Here is a 24,974-nt window from a genome sequence, read left to right as displayed (position 1 = left end):
ACACAAACATTGATGGAATGCGACCTGAGTGATTTTATAACCCTTTGTGCAGCGAACGAGAAACTGCGATTAACATGGCTGAGGCGCCGCGCATCGGCAACGAGCCTCCCTTAAACGTTGAGATAGATCCGGATTTCGAGCCCCAGAAGCGGCCGCGGTCCTGCACTTGGCCCCTGCCCCGTCCGGAGTCCGGTGCGGGCAAGCCCGGACAAATGACACTGACGTAATCCCGAAGAGGAGGACGATGAGGGTGGCAGCAGCAGCGCGGGGAGCGGCGCCGCTCAGAAAGCCAGCGGCGGCGTTATCAAACCCGGGAGTCGAGCAGCAGCAGCGCAGCAGCGGCTCCATCTCCCAGCCCGTGGAGGTCCAGCGCGGCCCCTGCAAGGAGGAGGCCGCCGACGGCTCGCCTTCCTCCGCGCAGACTCCCGCCGCGGCTCTGGGGCTCTGCGTCCCAGCAGCTGAGGAAGTCCTCCTCCCGCAGGAACGCTTGGGCAACTACTCCTATGCAGACCTCATTACCCAAGCCATCGAGAGCTCCCCGGAGAAACGGCTGACCTTGCCAAATCTATGACTGGATGGTGAGGTCTGTGCCATATTTCAAGGACAAAGGCGACAGCAATAGCTCCGCTGGCTGGAAGGTGAGCGGTGACATGCTGGTGCTGTCATCATAACAAAGACCATACTGTGGCCATGTAAAGACACACAATGCACACAGCTACAGCTGATGTAGAGATGGAGGAGGAGGGTACAAACACAGGTTGGGATTTGCAGATACCAGCACATACAGGATGATTTTTGCGGTTATATTTTAGCTTTATTTCGATGCATATTTGGATGTCAGTGCAGATAATCAGGGAACCGTGTGGCTGCCTGATTGGCACATGGTCCTGTCAAAATATAAGGGTCCAGTTGTGATAGTATGTGCATCAAATTACACACACTATTAGCCACCTGAAAGAAAATCAGAGTACACACTAATCCACTAAAAACAAGGTAGCCGGTATGAAAGTCGAGACTCTAAAACAGGCAATGCAAAGTTAATTTCACTTTCAGACAAACTGGTCACACTGCAGCACAGGAGCTTCTTACAAGCTTCAGCGGGCCCTGCTTCTGTTTGATTTTAAGGATTAGTACAGGCCTGGAAAACCAATTCATCTGTCATGGAATCAAGTCTGATGAAAGCTTTGAGCTTTGCAGGATTTAGATGAGAAGGGGGTTGGGGGTAGAAAACTCTGGAAATAGGTTTGTAATCCTGCACAACTTGTGGATGTGGGATGCAGGCTGATTCCAGGGAGTTTCTTCATGAAGAAATTACAGTAAAGGTCAAGACTCTGCTTTTTTTTTCATGTTGCTGTGACATGATGGGGGATTAAGAGTGTGAAATATGAGGAATCTGTACGAGGAAACAAATTGATGCTAATATCTGATTAATCTGCACCAGAATCAGCTGGTTAGTTAATACTTTAGATTAGTGGCGGCCGGTTTTCATTCATGTCTGGATGCTCATTCTGCCACCAGATGCGTTCAGTGGCTGCAGACAAGACAAGCGGGTTTTGCAGAGGAAAGGGTTAATGTTAGAGGTTTTCAGAAGTGCTGACATCAGCATTTCCAAGGAGATGCTTTGTAGCTGTGGTGACATTCAGCGATCAGCTTTAAGGTTGGTCATCTGCACGAGGGGCTGTGTGCAAAAATGTCCTCAGCTGGACCTGGGGGGGCAGTAAATCCAGACCTGTCACACGTCTCATTCCCATTTTTTTTAAAAAAAAGGATAACACCAGATTCAGTAATGAGCATCATCTGTAGCTCCAACATGAGGAGGGTTTTTTAAAAAATCCTCTTTGTTGTGAATCCAAACTAAATATTTTGCTTCCTATATAGACGACCATCCAACAGTTCAGCCCCCCCACCAACCACCACCACCACCACTCGCCGCCGTGTGCCACACTGTCTTTTCATGTGGCCCGGGCACAAGAATCAATCAGCTGACTATAAATTATGTAGGTCAATGTGTAGCAGTGTGAGAGAAGCTCAGTGTTTCTCTCTGGATCTGGCTCTGGCTAAACTGGCATTGCTCCAGTCCCCCGCTCAGAACGAGGCATTGCTCAAAGGGTGCTGCAGCACTGCTGTGACTGCGTGGGGGAGGGGAAGGCAGGAGTTTGCTCTTTGTGATTTATCTTTTTAAACGCTGTATGGCTCGTACTGTATGTACCTGTGCAGCGCTCAGAACGTTTGACTGTTTTCTCAAGCATAATGGAGAAAATTCTGTCCGCTAGCTGTTTCTTCTAAGAGTCATGGCTGCTAGTTTTACCTCCTACATGGCTCACAGTCCTCCTAGAAATTCAGAAAATAACAGGAATGTTGTGTTTTGCACTCACAGCCCAGGTTATTGTATATCTTTAAGCACAGTCTTCAGCCTTTACTGGTATACAGGAGGTAAAAGCAACACCTGTACACTGTCATTTATTCAAATTCTGCAGCACTACAATAAAGAAACAGCCTCCACAGCCTATAAAAGAGAACAGGATTGAATTCTGTGGTCATTTTTGAGGTTATTTTCTGAGGTGTATCATGACATTGTACTCAGCTGTGTCATGTTGCAAGATGTAACAGCTGGTTTATCCACTGGCGGTAGCACATTACAATCCAATACAGTGACAGTACAATTTATGGCCCCGTAAATGACCACAGAGGTGAATCAAAACCTCTCTGACAGCCAGTGTCACAAAGGTTTGTTTATTTATTTATCACAGGGCTGTTGTATTGGACTGCATCAGACTGAGCAGGACAGGTGTTGGCTGTTATTGTGGGTCATGGGATAATTAGCATGTTGCAATGTTTGGCTTGTTATGCATACGTGTCTGTTTGCCTTCATGGTCCAGGCTCTGATGACAAATGTGATATCTGATATCTTGCTTGTTTTCATTTGAAAGCAGTTCTTGGGAAAAACATCTGTTTTAATTTTTATTAGTCAGAACTTGTCACGGCTCAAAACAGGGCTGAACCACGCTGAATACAGTTTCTTTATCATTGTCATGAAATTTACAGTTTGGTCACTCATGGTTAAATCTCTGCACCACCGTATTTTTAAAGTGTGATATAGTCTCAGTGAGTTAGAGTGATTTCCATGTATTGAGACTGATGAACAGATTTAAAATTTGAAAGCAAGAGCACCAGTAACATACAAGTACCTCAGTATCGGCAAAAAGACTGCAACTACAAGAAGTATTTTTGATAACAATCATTTAAATCTTCACTCAATTCATTGTTTAATCTATAAAATGTCAGAAAATAATAAAAAGAAAAGTCTTTCCCAGTTTCCCAGAGTCAAAAATGATGATGTAACTATGAACTTTGGGGCATTTTTGCTGGAAAAGTGATTTAAACAAAGTTAGTTTTTGCTTATTTTTCTGTGAAATTGTTTTGACTCTGATTAGCAGACACCCCGACGTCTGGGCGACAAAGTTAATCATAAGCTGTTTGAATTTGTATTGGGACTAAAGCCTGAACCTGTGCTGCACAATTTAACATAATTTTATTAATATTAGGGAATCAAGAAAATTTGTTAAAAGACCACATTTAAAAACAAAACATCAAATATTGGCCAAGTTGCTTTTAGGGGGAAATTAGAAATACATTCAGATAGACAGATAGTTTTTACTGAAATTTAAACACAGGACAATCAGCAAAGTGGTGTTTAAAAGCAAACATGTTCTGAGGGATGACTGTTCTCAAATATATTCATATTGCGAAAGTGAAAATATTAAAAACATCCATATCCTGCCTAGTCACAGGTGCTGGCAAAAGAAAAATGAAGAAAATTAAAACCAAACAAACACTGTGAGTTGCTTCCCCCCGTGTGTTTTATCAACACCTGCACTCCTGTGACATTTGGAGTTCTCTCTTCATCTTTTTGGCACTCTTCATCAAACAATCAGAGAATTATCTGCTTCTAATTATCAGCTCAGCCTTCCTGTTATACACTGAGCTAATAGAAATGGGCACATTCCAGCTGAAGTTGAAGTGAGAAGCAGTATGGAGGGTTTGAAAGCCCATGAAAAGACCAAAAACAATGAATTGATCTTAGTTACATGTACTGTTTGTGTCTCCAAAGCCTGATAAATGGATGACATGCTCCCTCATTATGATGAACAAGGACACTGACTGTAGGCTACATGTAGCTGATCCTACATACACCATCCTGTTGCTATGAATACTCAGTATTGTGTTTAAATCCACAGCTGAAAATAGTCCCCAACAAATGCACTATTTTCTCTTGTTTAAGTGATGTTTTCTACAAACTGTGTTGGGGAATTACAGAACCTTTTTCTGAAAAGTGTTAAACCATTTCTTTTAAGATTTACGTCTTCAAGTGTACTTGGAACTGAGTGCCACAGTTAAGGGAATCCAGAATGATGAAATGACACATTGGGTTTTGTCTTTTCGGGGGATTTAACAATAAGAAAAATATACAAAAACACCACCCTTATCCTTTAAAGTCTGTAATTTGTCCTACATAGGAGGTCATTGATTAATTCTGAATGGCTGATTAAAACCAGCTCCCTTTAAAACTAACTCATGGTGGGTGAAAACAAGAAAGAGAAGAGCTATTGGATACCTGAGTTTTATTAGAGTCTCATGTGTTTTGTTGTTGTAAGTGATGAAAGTGTTTGCTAGTTGACCTAATCCTTTAATTGGCTTTAAGCGAAGGCTTTGCTGTAAGTTTGATGTCAGTGGGTCATTCCATTGACTCATCGCATTCAGAGGAAAACTGTGGCTGAAGAGCAAATACCTCCACAGCTGCCTCTACAGGTCCATATTATTTGGGCAGACTTGTGTAGCTGAGCTTGTTTACTCTTTGATTAGTTTAATCTTCTGAGAGATGGATTTAAATAGGACCTCGGTTTACTCAAGTTAATTCAAGCTTAAGAGAATTATGCTGGACCCTCTCCCGGTGAAGTTGGCCTTTGGTCTGCAGAGATCACTGCAGAGTTTCTCCTTCTGTTACTGCAGTGTGTCTTAATGCGGGGCCAGCCGTGCAAGCTCCAGCTGTTTAATTTTGTACATGGTTGGGAACATCTCCAGGGAAATCCTGTAGACCTTTCAGAGCAGCCAGAAATAGGTCACAGTGTGAGGTGCAAAGAAAAAGTGTCTCTTATAAGACACTGCAGCTCTTGGTTTTAATGGTTGATTTAATGGCAAAAACCTTTGGTTTTCTATTTTAGGAGGTGTTCAGGATGGGGGTGTTCAGCATTGCCTGTTAATAGTCTCTATTTTCTACCGTCAGACAGTGGCCAAAAATAATCATTTCTGATCCTAATCTACATACACCGACAAATTTCAGCATAGTTTGAAAGTGTGAATCTTCATTTTCGTAGTTTCCATCGTCCTTTCTGTCTTTTTATATTGACCAAGCTCATTGTTGAGGCCCGATCTTGTAGCACTGCTAAAAATAAGTCCAACAGGGCAACAAACATGAGAACAAACAAACAAGTTAGCTGTGTTAGCATTGCCCAGAAAACCACAAGGTCCAGTCACCAACTGTCCTGAAGCTTTTGATTGCATCACAAGTTTCTCTAGCCGACAGGGAATTGCAGATGTTCAGACTTTGAATTGTCTGAGTGCTTTAAGGACCTCCTCTCAATGTTAGCTTAAATGGAGAGATTGAAAGTTCATCTGAGTTCAAAATTTCTACATCCACAACCCCATGTGTTGAAGGAGATCAAGAATAAACTCCACTACCCAAACTGTCGGTTTTAAACATCCATCAGTTTACAAAGTGACTGTCTGGTTTAACGTTGACCCACTGTACTTGCTGTTATAACACAACAAGAGTATTTCTGTCTAACCAGGGAACATTCAGCAATTCTTGTGTGGTCACTTTCACTTTTACCTCCACTTAACAGTAGTTTACATGAGCTAGCTAGACACATTTATCTGTCTGACCATCTCATGTTTCCTGTCCTGTTGAAGTAATGTCGTCATGTTCCCAGATCTCTATTTCTTTACTGACAACAGTGTTTTTTTAAGCTGGTGATGGATAAAACTATGACTACATTTCCTGTAAAGCAATCAGCTGCATCTTTTCATCAGACTCTGGTAGACAGCCACATCTCTCAGAGGCTTTTTGTTAAATATTTGTTGTCTCCAAGCCCACGTCTAGATGATGTCTTCAGGGTTATTTTCCCAGACTTGACAAAGCTCCTCCAAAACCACAGAAAAGTTTAAACAACTGGTTTTACAGTGCAGGCTGAGTACTTTTCCTCATGACTAATAAACTGCCTTTTGTGTGTAAAATCTGTTTAGTTCCGCTGTAAAATCATTGGTATGTTGTACTATATTTTCCAAAGTGCTTTAGGGATCAAGTTTTGACTCATGTTTTAATTAAAAGTGAACATGCATTTAATTGTTTTCATCCATTTTATTGCAGAACTCCATCCGACACAATCTGTCCCTCCACAGTCGTTTTGTGAAAGTCCAGAATGAGGGAACAGGGAAAAGCTCCTGGTGGATGGTCAACCCAGAAGGTGGGAAAGGAGGCAAAGCTCCTCGGCGACGGGCAGTATCGATGGATAACAGTAAGTACATCAAAGGAGCCAGAGGACGCGCCACGAAGAAGAAAGCCTCCCTGCAGGCCGCTCAGGATGGCAGCTCTGAGAGCTCCTCCAGCCTGTCCAAATGGACAGGGAGTCCAACTTCCCGCAGCAGTGACGAGCTAGACGCCTGGACAGACTTCCGCTCCCGGACCAATTCTAACGCCAGCACACTCAGCGGTCGTCTGTCCCCGATCCTGGCCAACCTGGAGCTGGACGAGGTGCCTGATGATGACTCTCCTCTCTCCCCGATGCTGTACTCCAGTCCCAGCAGCATGTCCCCGTCCACAGGGCCCACAGGGCTCTCTGACCTGGCAGGTACCATGAACCTCAACGATGGGCTCTCCGACAACCTGATGGACGACCTTTTGGACAATATCAGCCTGACAGCATCCCAGCAGCCTCCTCCTGGAGAGGAAGACGACGGAGCAAACGGTCAGGGGAGCTCAGTGTTTACCTTCAGCTGCTCAGGAAGCAGTCTGGGTAGCCCCTCTGGCAGCTACGGGCCAAACCCTCTCTTCAGCCCGCCGTCCATCACGAGCCTGCGGCAGTCACCCATGCAGACCATTCAGGAGAACAAGCAGACCACCTTCTCCTGCATCTCGCACTTCAGCGACCATCAGACCCTGCAGGATCTGCTCAGTCTGGACTCCCACAGCCACAGCAACGTCATGCTCACCCAGTCCGACCCGCTGATGTCACAGGCCAGCACCGCCATCGCCCTGCAAAACTCCCGCCGCAACGCCATGCTGCTGCGCAAAGACCACATGTTGGTGAACCACACCAGTGCAGGTCAGGCCCAAAGCTCTTCAGTGCCTAGTTGGCAAGCTGGCTTGTCAACCTCTGACAACGACGCCGGTCACCCCGACGCCAAGCAGCCGCATCTGAAGTCTCCCAGCAAGAACGCCTCTATGCAGCTCGGCTCTGGTTTGTCCGGCCAGGACCGCTTTCCTGCCGATCTGGACCTCGACGTGTTCAATGGCAGCCTGGAGTGTGACATGGACTCCATCATCCGCAATGAACTGATGGACGCAGATTGCCTGGACCTCAGCTTCGACTCTCGCCTCACCTCCGCCCAGAACGCCAACAGGAATTCAGGAAGCTTCTCGAGCTCCAAACAGACCTCCCCTCAAAGCTGGGTCCCAAGCTGAGAAGCTCTGTCAGAACTCAGCATGAGTTAAAAAAAAAAGAAGAAGTGGGGGAAAGTGTAAATTGGGTTTCGTTGTTCTGCATTGTGCAACTAGAAGGAAGGAAGTATGTTAAAGTGTATTCATGTAGTATTTTTTCCATTATTTTTAATGTGAGGCATTAAGTTCGGTACTGTATTTTAAGTGTCTGAGACACACAATGGTGTCTTCACAGTGGAGGAAAAAAAATCTTTAAAAAGATCAATGCCTGGGTGGTGTGAACAACAGTACTGACTGGAAGTACAGGACATTTTGTTAAAACTATATGAAAAGCATCAACTCGTGTTAGTCTCAGGGAATCACTCGTATCACAAAGTGATAACATGAAACTGAAGATGAATTATGTTTTCACCCTGCTTTCTCCTCTTTCACACCCTTTCATACCTAAACCAACGTTTTTTGCCAAACCAGCTGTCAGCCCGTTGTTGGGTGACAGCCTGTTTACAGAAAAAAGCTGCAGAGAATGTTACATTATTACGTTCCAGTGGAGGATACTTGACAAGCTGTTGTGTTTTTTTTAAAGTTTCTTTGAGAGACGTAGCCTAAATGGACTAAACCGATTTAAAACAAATGTTAACGAAAAGCTTTTTTTTTCCCATTGATGCACCAAGTCATGCACCAAATATCAATCTGTAGAGGTTAATATGTTATCAAGATGTGAACTGATCTACATTGTGTGGTTTTTTGTATGTAATGTTTTATTTTTATTTAGCAAATTTTACCCTGTGATTTTAGTGACATTACTGTGAATTCTGTTCCTTCTGAAAAGGTGCATTACTGAAGTCTTGATGATATGGTGTTTTCTGCTGCAGACCCCTTTTCACACCCCCTCCCCTCCCTCGTCCTCCTCTTCCACTTAAACTGCAATATTGGAAGTACTGTTCAGTATACAGAGTTTAGGACAGAACTAAGGACATGATTTAGCTCTAGTTGACACCATTTACATTAGCAAACACTTAGGACTATTTGGATTCAAATAACCACACTCCACAGCACTCTACTACAATATTTTGGTGTTTGTTAATTTGAAGGAGATCTTGGTGCTATAAATAAGAAGATAGCAGGGAGTGGCTGCAGATGGAGCGTCATTAGTAGCCTCTCCTTTGTTATCAGCACTACAGCAGGTGCTGGGGAAAATATTGTTTCCAACCCTGTAAGAGGAGGTTGTATAGTATCTTAGAGCCATTTTTGCCATTTGAGAAAGAAACAACCACAGTATTTTAAATATTGCCAAAATATTTCTGCATTTAAATAAGTGGAAATAAGAGGATATACAGTGTATAAATATTAGGAACCAGTGGTGTAGGGACAAAATAAAAAAAAAAAAGAAAATCAACATCAGCACAGTTTTTGTAGGAACAGCAGGATGGATTTCTTTAAGGTTAGTTTTTTGTGAGAATTTTTGTCTCCTTGCTAAATTTAACTTGATCATTTTAAATGACATTTGCATTTGTTTTATTTATTTAATTCTCTCTAATTGCGAGTCTGCATGTTGTACCCCATGTTTAGTGGGATAGAGCTGTGTAAAAGCACTTTTGTTTTAATGGTCAGTTAAACCCAGCCTGCATTTTGACCACCTCAGCTGGGTATTGATCGGTACAGACGACGAATGAATCAACAAAATTGTGTCCTCTATTAGAGTTATTGAGAAAATCTTTATGTCACATACCCATACAGTTAACTGACATTAATGTGACAGAAATATCTAATCCCTTTGGCTTAATTTCTGATTCAAGAATAATAAATTCTGCACAAATGTGCTTCCAGATATAATTTTTGTAGCTTCACATGAACGATTTCATCGTCAAAATACAAAAAACTGACTTGAAGCTTCATTTTTTTCTACATTAATTTTGAGTAACACTCACTGCCAATATCCATTCTCCATTTCTTCCTATTGCTCCTACAAAAAAAGAGACATCAAGTTGACATTGTCAGTTGTAATTCCATTTCCTATCTTGGTTGTATCAGAGATGGTGCATGTAAATAAAGCTTAAAGAACCACTGAATATCTGCCTGAGTTTTTGATATACCTTGTGTGTGTTTTTTTTTTTTTTTTCATTTCAGTCCCTAGAGGAATTGCACAGCTGCAGACTTGACTCTGCAGGCACTGTGGAGGTGATTTGCTATTGGATAATCACATCATGAGCTAAGAACCAATCACACACTGTATCCAAGAGGAATGGACCTGCTCAAGATTCAAGGTTTTTGAATGCAGGAGCTGTGATTGCTGAGGTATGTGCTGCCCAACAACAACTGCTGCACCGAGCATAATTTATCATTCATGCACTGTATATTACAAATTATGGTTGCAGTGGGAAGTATCTGAAAAGCCCAGCAGCACTGACATCATATTATCCTGACAACAGGAGGACTCCAGTGTAACATTAGAGCCCTCTACAGGTCAAATACAGTCACTGTCAGAGTCCAGATGAGGGAGAGGAAATGGGAGAGGAAACCTGTTTGTCTCCATGGATACACCACAACAAGCAGACATGGAGGCAGAGATTTAGCAGGACCAAACAAGGTGTATTTTACTAAATGTTTGAACCTTTTTCCAGTTTCTAAATGTGTTGATCCTGAACGAGAAGAAGGTCTGCCATGTGCGACGTGTACAGAGTCTCCTCCTCTGTCAGAGTGGAGCAGGTGGAGGCAGAGCTGTCGCAGCAACTCTCAGCACTCAGGGCAGAAATAGAGGAGAATGGATTTCCACTCAGAGCTGGCATCTCCAAATCATACAGGTGTTGTGATTATTTTATACACAGTCGTGTGTCAGATAACAGCTGTAGATAATTCTTTAGTCTTTGTTTTAAAACTTACTTCTCTAGTTTCTCTGTGCTCACCTTAAATCTGTTTTTAAGACATGTATGTAGAAGCACGACTGGTTTGGAGGCCAGTCAGGTCCAATACATGAATTGACATGAAAATAAACCTCCAGTACGCTGACTGACACTTTTCAGTGACGTAGGAGACATCTTGTGACAGTTGTTCTTATAAACAAAAAGTGTTTATAAAAGTGTCATACTCAGATTCTGGATTTTTCCATGGGTTAGAAAGAGTAGATGTAATTGAAAGCGTTTAAGATACAATTTATTATATGAGCATAATATTTTTATATGTCTGTGCCAAAGTAGACCATCATAGTTCCTGTAGATTCGTTTAAAAAGAGATCATAAAACTTGTGCTGAACAAAGTGGCCACAACTTACAATCTGGGATGAGAGTAAATATTAAAATATTACTAGTAGATAAGAGTCAGAATCAGAGAACTGATGCAGTAATTAAAAAAAGAACAATATCTAGCTATGTTTAGCTAACATTGGCCACTATAAGCTATTGGTCATACCAGAGCAAGTGTTTGGCAAAGAGCTTTTTATGAATTTTAAGTTTTGTTTCAGCTCTGTTCCACCTCCAAAAGATATTTCCTTCTTCCGTGTGGAGAGGGAACATGCGCTGAGGAGAGGGCTTCAGGTGAGACCAAAAATCCATCTTTTATTTTTATCAAGGAGAGTCTGGGGGATAAAGAAAATTAATTTGTCGATTTCTAGGCCATGAAAAAAAACAGAGCCTCTGGATGATGTGTAAGTTTAAAAATCAACCTGGACTTGATTTTTTTTTTCTAATTTACCAGTAATCTAATCTAACTTCTCCTGGCTGCAGGTGGCTGAAGCTTTGCCAGTTCAGTCTCAGGCTGATGTGATGCAGAGAGAGCTGGAGAGTTGTTTGAGTCTGGAGTACACACCTGACAGTCTGCCTCCTCTCCTGCACCAGGTGAAGACAGTGAAAACACTCCTGCACATAAAAGTTAATTTAAAAAAGAACTGATACACAGTCGAACAGAATGGTAACAAAAGATACAAGAGGAAAGTGATTTAAACTTATTTCCTTTTTTGTCGTTTTGTCCACAGTTTTATACGGACAGATCATATCACTTGGCTCAGATCAAATATCTGCTCATGCTGAGATGGAGGAGATTTTGCCGCCACACCAGCGTAATTGAGAAGCTTTATCCTCATTACAAGGTGACGACATGAAAAAACAACCTTAGTCTCATTTTGCTAGCACTTCAGAAATGACACATGAAGACTCAGGAAGATTTCTTCTGGCGAGTCATCATTCTTAAATGTGTAACTGCATTGGTTTGTGTCACATCTCATTTTCTGCTACTGCAGACGTGTTCAGATTTTTATGTGGAGAGTTAGGAAGTGTAACAAAGGCAGTGAGACAAAAAAAACATAGCCTTGAAAAACATACATATATGTCATACTGGGCCATACAGACGTAGTATGACTTAGTATACAAACAAACATACAAAAACAGAAGCAATACACTTTTTTGGCTCTTAAAATTCTTAACACTGGAAGTAAAATCTATTAATTTAAAATAAAACACAGCAAAGCAAGGTTTTTCTTTTGCGTGTTGCTTCTATGAATATGATTATTATCCTGAAAAAAAGAAGCTAATTGCAAAAATAAGTTTTCATATCTACTGCTGATGAAAAACATCGTAAAAAAACCCTTTTAGAATAGAAGAAATCACTGAAATGTATATATATGAAGCTTTCTTAGCTGATTTATTTACATGAATAAGAGATGATTCTGCTTTTTTTCTACATGATGTTTCAGCTTTGTCATTTTCACATCAGATTTGTCTTGTCTCAGGATCAGGTGTCATATCTGACGAGTGAGTACGAGGATGCTGTCCAGAGATCTCGCAGGCTGTCGGCGAGCAGAGAGAAGATCCTGACCGGTCGAGGAAACCTCACTAACCTGCTCACTCAGGACGATGTGGTCATTTACCTCCGGTGGCTGGTCTGTCATCTGCACTCTGTTCAGACCATCCACAACTTCCTCAGGGTAAAAATCACAGACAGTTTTAAAGTAGCTGTTTATGATATCCAAGGTGTTTGGTGTTTAATTAAGCTTAAACTTTTTTAACAGGTGCTGCACTATATACCAGCCTGTGAAAGGAAAGATAAAGAAAAGGAGGAGAAAACTTTACATCAGACTCAACCTGCTGATGGTGAGAACCAAACCAACACTGATGTAAACATCTATTGAAATACTGACACTGGAGGTGATTTTAATGTAAAGGGTTTATCCCCTGTGGAGCAAGAATGAGCTCTGCAAATTTCAGAGATATCAAGATATCAGATGACTGGATAATGAGTCCCAGAACAGATAATCATTGGACCTCATAGTGAGATTATGTTGTTAGCTGCTCTTGCTAAGGTCCACCTGAAGACCACGATTATTGACAGAAAATGTCAAAGAAATCAGAGTGTTTTGTTTTGTTGTTTTTCCTTTGGCTAAAACAGCTGTCAGGGTAAATCTTTACCTAAAATTGGCATTAAGCAAAAGGTCAGTGGGTGCTCTAGTGACCATAATCAGTAGAAATGAATATTGAGACTAAATTTTACAAGTAATCTTTCTCTGTATCAAAGTATTAGATCAGAGGGCTTCTTACTAGCAGGGCAAAAATAAGAGAAACCATTATTAATGGTATTAACAGTTTACCACAAATACAGCTGTACTAAAACAAACTGGTTAAATGCATCTCTTCATACTACTGTTTTAATCTGTTTACATTCGACTGCAGGAGTTTCAGGACAAGCAGAAAATGTCCCCTGCACTCTGCTCACCTGGAGGAGTTTCTACCTGAGCTGCAGTCATTAATCACCTACTTCCATCTGTCATATGACACCAGGAAGCTCAGGACCACTGCAGATGAGATGGAGTTGTTCAGCATGGTGATGTGGTTTGATAGACTACAAAACATGACACACAAACACAATCCAGGTTTTTAAAGTTAAAGTTGTTCATCAGCTATGTTTGAAACTGAGTCTCTGTCTCTCCAGGTGTGGAGGGAGTTCAGATCAATCTTCAGACAACAGGAGCAGATGAAAACATTTCCTCAGTACGATGGCACAGAGGTCAAAGAGAGCCAGTGGGGGAGGAAGAGCGCGAGCATGGCTCTGAGGAAGGAGGCCAACTGGATCCCTTTCATTCAGGTTTGAGAGGATAACTGATAAAGCCCAGGTCAAACTGTCACACCATGTACTTAATTCAATAATACTACATCCTATAATTATATTTAAAGGTGGGCACATGGTGCCTGTTCATGCAGCAAATCTCCCCTTTTCACTCCATGGATGATAATCATTATTTCTCACACACCACTCCTTAATCCACCCTGTTATCAAAGTACTTTCTCAACCACTCTTCTTCATTTTTCAGGCTTTAATAGCACCCCTTTGTGTGTGCAGCCAGTTTTTTATGTGTAAGGATGATTTTTCTTTTGCAGGGCAGTAGGTAATGACTGATTGGATTTTGTTTTTTCAGGTGAAACCCAGGCGGGATCCATGGCAGCAGAAGCTCATTACAAAGCTGAAGGAAAAAAAATCTGTGGACGAGCTGCTGAGGATGCACTGCAGCTTTCTTCAGGTGAACATGTCATGAACATCATGTCTCCTTTAAAGTCGGTGTAACTGCTGCGACATATAATTATCATCTGCACAATAGTTTTACATGACTTTAGCTATGTATCAGTTGCCCAGTTATCTCACACTTTGTGTATCTGATCAGGTCCCTGATCTTCTCTACGTCGCAGCGGCTCTTAAAGACCACACCGCTCATGTTGGTGATTCTCACTCCTCTCCGACCTCATCTGTCTCACACAGCAGTAAGACAAAGCGACAAAAGATCTCCGAGATCTGGACGAGTATTTACAACGCTGCAAGTTCAACTCAGGCATGCATCATCCAGTTTTCTGCTCGGAGAGATGGGAACAATGTCTTTGTTTTCCTCTGCACTGCCAAAATATTAAATGTGACATTTTGTCTTGTTAGGAAACACAGAGTCATTCATCCACATCCAGAGACAGAGGGAGCAACGACAGAAGGAGTTTGAAGAGTCCGAGGTCAGCAAACGAAAGGTGTGTATTATCTATGCAAAGAAGATTGCAACAATATGATGATAAAATAAAAATTAGAAACATGAACTGGTTTCTGCTTCTGATGTGAAGGTTTTCAACATTTTTATGCTCTTGTATTTATCTTTTTGGGTTTTCTCAAAATGTTACCTTGGTCTTTGGGAGCTTGAAATAAGCTTTTGACATTACTTTTTGAAATCAATTGATTAATAAAAAAATGTTGAGATTGTACTACACTGAGATTTATAAGTTCAAGTTCGTACAAATCAAAACATAAATGAACAACTTTGCTGTTTTAGTGGGTTCCAGACATGTTTTTATTCACCTTGGAAACATAAAACACATAAATCTGGTATAAAACATAGCTACTCTTTTGAGGACAGCCTGCAGCTTCTGAGTCTGGATGACAGTTCAGAGGAAGGAGCCTCAGATCCCATCGTAACCAGAGGAGCTTACCTGTCTCTGATTTACCTGCGTCATCTCAAACTCAGAGAACTCCAGGTGAAGCAAACAACATAAATATCATATTTAGTGCTCGATAATTTGTCCTTGAATGTTCTCACTCCTGCAGATGCTTAGTATTGATCTTTGTTGCTCCTGTCTGCAGCGTGCGTCTCTTGGGATGCTGAACTACCTGCGCTCTGTGGAGAGGACTTTAACCTTTGACCTGGCAGGTCTGCAGCTGGAGGAAGGAGAGCTGTGCAGGACAGCGGAGGAAACAGGCTGGATGAATGCAGCCAGAGGAGGAAGAGGAGAGGCAGGAGGTCTGAGCTCACTCCAGCATGCTCACAACACCCCTGTCGACTATAAGGTACAGATATTCAGATTCAAACTCGACTGCTCTACCATTTAAAAAATTGCAAGAAAACTTATGAGCCAAAAACTGTCACCTAAACACCAACATGTAAACTCTCTGAACAGAGAGAGCTGTCATCATAGAGTATGAACAAAAAAAACTTTGATAAAGGGTGTAAAAATACACAACCTTCATAATATCACCTGTTTGCATTAATACAGTATAGAACTTTTTATATTCCAGGTTTGTTGCTCAGATTTTATGGAGTTTGCTGAGGTGGAGAATCTTCATGATTTCTACAGCGCTGAGGAAGGTTTCGTCCACACTCAGGACCAGAGAGGGTTTTACATCGTGTACGATGCTGCTCTGAAGGACCTGGACGAACTGGAGAATGAGCTTCTTCTAGTCGGCTCACACTTCATCCAGAGAAACAGGACTGAGAAAATGGGAAAAGCTGAGGAAGCCTTCACTTCAACCTCAACAGCAGGTGCAGGGGAATTATGGGTGGATGTCGACAGAGTTGCGGTGCTTCTTGACTTGTGGACATGTGAGACAGAGTTTCTGGAGAACAAAGTACAGGTACAGAGATAATTGAAGAGCAGTATTGTGTGTCACTGTCCTCTGGAGTTACCTTTCTGTGTGATTATGTGTTTGCTTCCTTGTTTCACTTTTTAAAGCTACCCAACCTCATGAAATAAAAAGCAGTGCACCTGTATGAGCTGTAACCTTGTGGATCTTTGTTTTCTCCAGCTCTTAAACTGTTACTATGAAGTCTACCAGCATGCAGCAGGGACAGAGGAGAGATTTGCACTGGCACGAGTTATCACTGACATCATGCACGGTAGGCCACGGCTGGACCTGGACCAGGATTACTTTGTTCAGGCCTACAGGGCTGAGATAGACTGCCTGAGAAGTCACCAGCAGCTGATCAAGAACATTCTGGATAATCAGGTGAACAAACATAACACTGTTCAGGTGCAGGGGAATTATGGGTGGATGCAAATATATGAATTTTATTGTTTGAATTACAGAGGTAACAATTTGACTGAAAAAAATATTAGATTGTTTTAATAATTGATTAACTTGTAGTAATTTTTCAAGCACAACTGGTTCCATTATCTTAAATATACAGATTTGGTACATGTCCATATGTGATACGAACTGAAATATCTTTTGGTTTTGGACTGTCTCAGATTGAAAAACAGCGACAGTACCTGCAACGTATCTGGAGAGACGATCATAAAGGCTCCACTCATGACTATGGTCTTCCTCTGAACTACATTCCCAAACATGTGGTCTCACTTGGAGGCAGCAGGCAAGTTCAGCTGCCCCTGATTTGGTGTCCCACTGATTATTCTGGGATCTTAATACCTATTCACCAGCTTGTGTCCTGTCTGCAGCCCTGCACTGATGAATGTATTCCTCCTGGAGGTTCACCCATCTCTCTGCCTGGCCTCTGCAGTGTATCACAGTTTAATCCAGGCTCACACAGAGCTCTGTCAGCTGCACAGAGCCACGAGTGTCTTTGACAAACTCGTCCTGCAGCAGAAACTCCTGCAGCAGGCCCTGCAGAGCTGGAACAACCTGGCTTCACCTGGGGCCTCCTACAGCTCTCAGATACAGAAGGATGTAGGTTTCCCTTTCTTTCCAAATATATTTACACAAAAGGAATGAGACAGATTTACTCAGCTCTTGTTACTTGTTTCTTTTCCTCCACCCCCAGTTGTTCTCAGATGTGTTTTTTCAGGACCCAGTTTTGGTCCAAAAGGTGGGGCTGTCATTAGTAAACTTTACAGAGGAGAAGGACATGAAGCAGGGAAGAAAGAAACAGTCGTATGCAGTGGAAACTTTCTCCAAACTGCTGGAGCTCGTCACCATCCGCCATCGCCTGCTGGAGTCAGCCTCTGAGACGGCACATCTGACACAGTTATTATTTATTTTAATTTAATCTTTATTAAACCAAAAGAGCCTTTAAGAGACTTTTATCAAATTTACATTTTGGCTCAAAAGTAAAGCCAACATGCATAAGAACTCCTTAAAGTGGCCAAAAAAATCTTGTCTCTTGTTACATTACTGTACATCCATTAAGTAATTAATGAAGTTCAGTATCATGTCAAGCTGTAACTTAGTAATTCTTTCCAGGTTGTACAGAAATGTGGCCTCAGAGCTCGGCTTCGATGAGTTCCACCTGTATCTGAGGCCGGTGCAGTTTGAAATTGCTGAGCAGAAAGACCAAACAGAGCAGAGGCCTGTTTTTATCACAGCGATACTGGAGGATGACACTTCTGTGGACAGGTAAATAAACACACTACATGTCTTGAACTCTTTTGGTCTCAGTTCTTACCACTTTCTACATCAATGATTAAAAAATAACTTTGTCTCACTGTTTTCCTGTCAAAGTCAGCCATATATTAAAGCCTACAGAGTTCTGTGGCTAATCATCAGAAGCCGTACAGATATGAGGGTTTGTCTCACAGGCAATCCAGAAATACTGTCTGCATGTTTTTACCTCTCAGCCCCAGCCTCTCCTCATGTGCTCCATTATTTCTGCTTTTCTACAAGAGCACTGATGTTTCAAAGGGAATTAAAGTGCACTGTCTGCTGCAGGTTCACGCCATCCCACCTGCCTCTGAGCATCCAGGAACTGGACGAGAACCAGATCGGGAGGTTTAGCTTCAGCTCAGAGGAGGCAGTTATTCATGTATGTTGAATTAAAGCTTTGGAGCTTATTAGCCAGAAAATAAAACAATAAACAGATTTTTTTTATTCTTATCTCCTCATAGCTTATGAACAGTCAGAGTATTGAGAACCTCCAGGTGACTCTGGCCTGTCAGGTTACACAGAAGAACGCTTTGATAAGTGCTGTGAAAGTGGCTTGTCTTTGCTATTGGGCAGAAAGTATGACATCATCAGCTGAGGTGATGGTAAGTAACTAAGTACATTTACTCACTGTGCTTAAGTTTGATTTGTTAAAGTAACACCGGTGATTGTCCAACCAGTGAGAAGTTGGACAGGTGAGAAGATATTGACCGATGAGCTGACCAGTCAACCTACTCATTATTAAAGATTAAAGACTCTCTTCAGTCTCTCTCACAAAAAGTGTCTAGTGGAGCCAGATTGTTGTATTTCAGAGATCAGACCAGTTCGAAACTCCACCAAGAAGAGACAGTCCCTCTATAAACATCTCACCTAGTTTCATTTAAAAAACTATCTAATGTTTCACAAAAGAATAAAAAAAAAATAATAATAATTGTGAAGCAGAACTTCATTCTGCTTCACAAATTTCATTTTGAGGCTGTACTATACTTTATTGACTATACTATACTAATTGTCTAATAATGTAAAATATAATTGTGTAACATTAACAGAAGCAATTATTCTGTAGAGCAAGTACTTTTACTTTTCATACTTGAAGCACATTCTTGCTGAAAATGTTGTACTTCAGTAAGATTTTATGCAGGACTTTTACTTAAGTAAAGCATCTGAATACTTTGTCCACCACTGCTTTTGTTCATGCTTAACATAAACAAACAGTTCTTCAAAAATAGCAGGTTATTTGAGTTTGTTTTTTCAATTAATTCTCAGAGTGAAGAAGTCTTAAAATCTGCAACAAGATTTGACTCCAAACGCGGGGGTGACACTGACAACCGGCAGGAAAAATCTAACTCTTTATGTTCCGAAGGCTCAACAAGAACTCCCACCACTGCCAAGGAGAGGTAATTTTCCTCACTTGATGAACAAATTACTCTGGTGATGATTAACAGCGCTTTTTTTCTGGCTCTTTAATAAACAGAATATTGTTTGTTACTCCAGGCTGATGGAAGCCTTTGTGTCCATCCAGCTGGAAAAAGTGGGTCTGCGTGATGAGATGCTGAATTCATTTATGAAGAAGAAACAGGCCGTAGGGGGTCTTATAAAAACCCCAGTGAGTTGCATGCAGTGGTAGATTTCCAGGGGGCTGAGCAGGATGATAAATGTGATCGGCTGCCCATGAAGTAAAATTAATTTCTCTCACTCTGCAGGAGGAAGCAGTGAAGATCAAAAGGAGCCTCATAATCGACTTTCTCAAAAAGTACGTGCATGAAAAACAGCTCTATTCCTTTTGTTACAAGACAATACACAACCCGTCTCATAAGAGTTTCTTTCCTCACTCTAGATAAGAGCATGTTAAAGGTAGATATGATGTCTATGTCTGATGATATTTCCACAGATTCTCCACACAGATATCTCAGTATTGTGTGAGAGCGCAGATTGTTGCATATTACTACAGTCTAAGCTCTCTTTTGGACGACATCCCATCCATTCGTCAGTCCCTCTTCACAACCGAAAGAGCCAGCAAACCCAAAGTTGTTTTGGATTCAGGAGTTGACCTTTGTCCTGATCCCAGGTATGCACTTATGTTGGGAATAAAACTGTGAATGTCAGTGAATCACATTTAGTACTATAAAGTCAACATGGTGTGTTATATAGATATAATCAGACGCTCCTTGTGATGTCTGTAAAGATGTGATTTTAAACCTGAACAACTTCCTACTGCAGCCTGGTAAGCAATACATTAGGACTAAATTAGAAGAATTGTTGTGAATTATCATGTGTCTCACACAGGCAGAGGTTCAAATTGCAATTTAAATTTCAGTTTACGGAAAGGGTGGGACAAGTTTTCTTCTTATGATTGGCACCTCAGAGCGCTTCTCAGTCTTCATTTTGAGTAAACAACATCCGCTGTTCCGACCAGTCAGAAGTGAGATGGGCGGAGCAGTATCAGCCGCCCAATCAGCGTGTCGTCTACCGACGTTGGTTGGCGTGTGACGTCATTGGCCTCGAACGACGACGGCGAGGAGAGCAGCCAAGCGGTGGAGAAATGGTCGGAAAAAACAGTCAAACTACGGGGAAAACTAATGTTTGAGTCGTCGCTTGGTTTGTTAGCGCTGTGAAGAACTTCATTACTGAAGAAGTCAGGATGCTGGAGCTGTTTTTGTCAACACGAGTGAGGTTGGACGCTGAAGGTAAGGCTACCAAGCTAACAAATTAGCGGCCAGCGTTAGCATAAGCTTTAGCTAGGCGTTTGTAAGTCTAACAGCTACCTAGTAGAGTTGTGCGCTAGCATTAGCTGCGCGAGGGTAAGGCTAACGAGCTAACCGATTATTGTGTTAGCATTAACCTTGTCTTTTAATCATATTTCAGCCATATTTGTGGCATTAGTTGTGGGGCCCTACTGTGGATAACACAGTGGTCATCTCTTGGTAGTGTGTTTGCAACTCTGCAGTCACTTTGCAGACATTCTACGGCTCTTCTGTTCCATCCTAATCATTTTAAGTCGGTTTGGGACGGTTTAGCATGTAGGTGTGATCTCTTTTGTCTCTTTGTGGTCATTTTACATGATTCCCTATATGGCTTTTTTGGTCATTAGTAATTTGTGGTGACTTGATACTTGATTGGGCACAGTTTAAAATTAAATACAGGCTTTAAAACCAGATTATAACTCCGTGCCCCTCTACAGTGTATGAGCCAAGATTACCTATTGTTACAGTTAAGTCAGGCTTATACTGTTTAGTTTTGTTGTCGAGTTCTCCTGCACTGTTTAAGTTTTGGAAGAGAGAGTTTTTATTTCTGTTTTATTAGTTTCTTTATGAGTGTAACACCTTTTCCAACTGCTGCACTTGTTTTTTCCAGGTCTGCTTGTTCTGCTGTCGCAACCTGGACGGAAATAGCAGCTCTCACTTTACAGACTATAGAGGTATGTGTACGAAAGATTATCCCAGTCTGAAAAAATGTGTTGATGAGTAGTGGACGCAGCTCTCTGTAGTGACGCACAGTAGAATCCTATATCATCTCTAGCATTAAACTCACAGTCTGCTAGAACAATATTCCCAGGTTCGCAAGAGGTTCCTCTTCACTAATTCTCTCACGACAAACTCTTTCTCCCTAGACAGTCTGTGTAAATACCTGTCTGTATTTGTTTTCACTTTGCCAAGATTATGTGTCTCTTTGTTATTTTGTGTTCCACCCTGTTCATTTTAACTCAGTTTATAGTGGTTTATCATGTAGTTGTCACCAGTTTGTGGCTATTTGTGTTCATTTTATATCATTTTGCGTCTCTACCTGGCGGTCGTTTGAAATATGTTTGCCTGTTTACAACTCCGTTTACACGTCTTTACAATTACTTTGCGGACATTTTACTGTTTTTTGCAGTTTTGTGCTCTGTCTTGGTCTTTTTAAGTCAGTTGATGGCTGATAATCATTTCGATGTGATCGTTTTGAGTCTATTTGTAGTGGGATTGCATCGATTTGCATCTATAGCTGCCTGTTTTACATCTACTTATGGTCAGCTTCTTAGTGGTTGTTTTTGCATCGTCCTGTGTCTTTGTCATTTTGTGTTTCAGTGTGGCAGTTAAGCATATCATTGTGACCATTTTGCGACTCAGTTTTTTGCCTCTGTCATTTTGTAGCGTTGTGGTAGTAATCTGTCCATACCCATCCACTAATTCCCTGTTATATACATTTCTGATTAGAGAATTGTTTGTTGTGACTTGAGACCTTATTGTTTTGTGTTAAATACAAGCTTGAAAAAATTCTAGTTCAGCTGTAATGTTGAATATTTGTGTTTTTTTTATGGTTAAACTGTTGAGGAATAGGTAGTAGTGATGAGGAATAGATAGTAGTGTATTGATCATTTTCATTATTTTTCTTAATATATTTCTCTTTTTATTTCCTCCAGGTGTCACCACTTTGTCCACAAACATAGAGTGTCTTTGTACATTGAAGAAGTTCTTTGAGACCAGGACAGAGACCTCCAGGTAATTCAGTTTTACATAAACTGTCCAACACGGAGCACTGACATTAAACTCTATTTACATTGTCCATGAATTTCAAAGAAAATGGAAGCATTTAAACAGCTCTGTCTCTCTCTGCCTTCCTCTCCATTGTTCTTTCTCCCTCTCTCTTTTTTCTTACTTTCTAATTCTCATGCTTTCTCTTTTCCTGCCCCCCGCTCTGTGTCCTCCTCCTCTTTTTCTTCCTTGCTCTCTCACTTTCATGCTTTCGTTCTCCCCCTCCCACACTTTGTCTCTCTCCCTTTGTCTCTGTTTCTTTGCTCTCTGTCTCATTCACTCTCTCTCTTTCTCATTAGTGCAGTAAATCATAAAAATGTTAAGAACTTGTTAAGTGCAGCATCACATGAGAAAAATGACATTTTGCTTTATTTTGTCTTCTGTCAACCAAATTTAGTTCAAATTTCCATCCACTTTTGTTGTGTGAATATCAGGAGCTGCTGGAGTCAGTTCTCCAGTCAGAGCAGCTTCTTCTGTCTTTGTGTGTCAAGCAACTCCACTCTCTGGTTCCTTAGTATTGTTTACCTATCTGTGTTCAGACAGAAACTGTGTGCTTTTAGTTTGTTGTGTTAAAAGTCACATCTTTATATTAATGTTTCTTGTTTTTCTCCACAGGATTCAACCATTAAATCACAGAGAGACAGACGTGAAGACATTTCTAGAAGGTCAGTGTTTCTTCTTTTCAGTCTGACTGTCATTATCTCAGCTGCAGTTTGACAATTCAAACCCTCAAAACCTCTTGTCTGGAACAAATGGCAACAAATTAAGGCTGCTGTAACTTATCAGTTTTAATTAGACTAGAGTCATTTTTCTTAAAATAAAATGATTTGTATAACATCAGATTTAAAACAGAGAAATGCAATTCAAAAGTCTAGGAAGACACTTGATTTGATGATTTTATTCCAGTATTTAACAAATCACAGCGAAGATTATCACAGATATTTGACCACAAGGACACACTTATTAGAACTGGTTAGGGTTAATGTAGTTAAGAGCACATGTCTACTAAGCATATTTGTTTGTTTAATAATTAAATTATTGTATCATAAGATGTTGACTGTTCTCACAGGTGTTAGACATTTTAGTCTTTGGAAAATGTGCCCATGACTACAGAGAAAAACAATCACTTGAACAACAGGAAACCAACACTGTTTATAGCAGTTAGATGGTGGAGGTCTGTTATCTAATTAACAGCGTTGTAACATTTTTGTTTTCTTTCATCCACCTCAGGTTTTCAGCTGCCGTCATCTACTCCTGCAGAGACAAGAACATGTGTTAATCATACATCTCAGCATCACATATTTTACTGTTTTACTGTTACTGTTTTTTTTTCTATTATTATAGTCACAGTAATGACTAGAAATGGCTCTGAGACAATATAAAATAACAACCTACTGTAATTACTACATAATTATCTCTCAAATTTCACAGAGGTAAATATGACGCATGTAATAAATACAGCTAAATGAAAATTTCAAACTTTTTAAAAAAATTTTTATTAAAACTATTTTCACTTAAATAATTGTGTTTGTCATGACATACTATGTTATTTTTAACGTCTTTCACAGCATCCCTTTTTGAATTATATATATTTTTTACAACATAGTATTCTCTGACATGTTCATGCCTTGCTATACTATGACATTTTTTGACCCCTGACTATATTATGACATTTTTTGATGATTTTTGAAGCCATACTATACTGACATTTTTTTGACGCCATACTATATTATGACATTTTTTGACTGTTTTTGACACCATACTATACTATGACATTTTTTGAGTAATTATCATGCCTTACTATACTATGACATTTTTGGACCCTGACTATATTATGACATTTTTTTTGACTGTTTTTTGATCCCTGACTATGACATTTTTTTTAATGATTTTTGAAGCCATACTATACTGACATTTTTTTGACTGTTTTGAAGCCATACTATACTATGACATTTTTTGACTGTTTTTGACACCATACTATACTATGACATTTTTTGAGTAATTATCATGCCATACTATATTATGACATTTTTTTGACTGTTTTTGACGCCATACTATACTATGACATTTTTTGAGTAATTATCATGCCTTACTATACTATGACATTTTTTGACCCCTGACTATATTATGACATTTTTTGATGATTTTTGAAGCCATACTATACTATGACATTTTTTGAGTAATTATCATGCCTTACTATACTATGACATTTTTTGACCCCTGAGTATATTATGACATTTTTTGACTGTTTTTGATGCCTTACTATACTATGACATTTTTTTGACCCCTGACTATATTATGACATTTTTTTATGATTTTTGAAGCCATACTATACTATGACATTTTTGGATGATTTTTGAAGCCTTACTATACTATGACATTTTTGACTGTTTTTGACGCATACTATACTATGACATTTTTTGAGTAATTATCATGCCTTACTATACTATGACATTTTTTGACTGTTTTTGACGCCATACTATACTATGACATTTTTTGACTGTTTTGACGCCATACTATATTATGACATTTTTTTGATTTTGTTTTTGATTTTTTTTTGCTTACTATACTATGACATTTTTTTTTGATACTTTTTTTTTTTTGATTGCTATATTATGACATTTGACTTTTTGATGCCTTAC

General features: G+C 40.5%; 2 protein-coding genes, 1 long non-coding RNA gene and 1 pseudogene across 3 annotated transcripts; all 4 read left to right on the top strand.

Moving 5' to 3' along the window:
- Nucleotides 1–74: 74 nt before the first annotated feature.
- Nucleotides 75–9,781, top strand: LOC108888385 (forkhead box protein O3-like; annotated as a pseudogene).
- Nucleotides 9,782–10,262: 481 nt separating this feature from the next.
- LOC108888383 (putative uncharacterized protein C6orf183) lies at nucleotides 10,263–14,748 on the top strand. Its single transcript, XM_051067250.1, has 12 exons — nucleotides 10,263–10,518; nucleotides 11,175–11,247; nucleotides 11,437–11,547; nucleotides 11,685–11,798; nucleotides 12,438–12,632; nucleotides 12,717–12,821; nucleotides 13,094–13,101; nucleotides 13,375–13,525; nucleotides 13,634–13,786; nucleotides 14,118–14,219; nucleotides 14,361–14,496; nucleotides 14,624–14,748. Exons 1-12 carry the CDS (start codon nucleotides 10,379–10,381, stop codon nucleotides 14,746–14,748), a joined length of 1,413 nt encoding a protein of 470 aa, XP_050923207.1. The 5' UTR covers nucleotides 10,263–10,378.
- A 1,015-nt stretch (nucleotides 14,749–15,763) lies between these two features.
- Nucleotides 15,764–18,695, top strand: LOC108888382 (uncharacterized). The gene is made up of 9 exons (XM_051067251.1): nucleotides 15,764–16,081; nucleotides 16,253–16,453; nucleotides 16,696–16,817; nucleotides 16,903–17,131; nucleotides 17,226–17,428; nucleotides 17,645–17,797; nucleotides 18,110–18,203; nucleotides 18,286–18,426; nucleotides 18,603–18,695. The coding sequence occupies exons 1-9, from the start codon at nucleotides 15,764–15,766 to the stop codon at nucleotides 18,693–18,695; spliced, it is 1,554 nt and encodes a 517-aa protein (XP_050923208.1).
- A 1,649-nt stretch (nucleotides 18,696–20,344) lies between these two features.
- Nucleotides 20,345–23,687, top strand: LOC108888384 (uncharacterized). The gene is made up of 5 exons (XR_001961812.2): nucleotides 20,345–20,508; nucleotides 21,176–21,239; nucleotides 22,221–22,299; nucleotides 22,948–22,997; nucleotides 23,563–23,687. It is a non-coding gene; the product is annotated as an uncharacterized LOC108888384 (long non-coding RNA).
- The last annotated feature ends 1,287 nt before the right edge of the window (nucleotides 23,688–24,974 follow it).

Source organism: Lates calcarifer, unplaced genomic scaffold (genome assembly GCF_001640805.2).
Source record: "Lates calcarifer isolate ASB-BC8 unplaced genomic scaffold, TLL_Latcal_v3 _unitig_1336_quiver_982, whole genome shotgun sequence".
In the NCBI taxonomy this organism is placed as follows: domain Eukaryota; kingdom Metazoa; phylum Chordata; class Actinopteri; family Centropomidae; genus Lates; species Lates calcarifer.
Note: the sequence above shows the minus strand (reverse complement) of the source record. Positions and strands in the feature narration are given on the sequence as shown.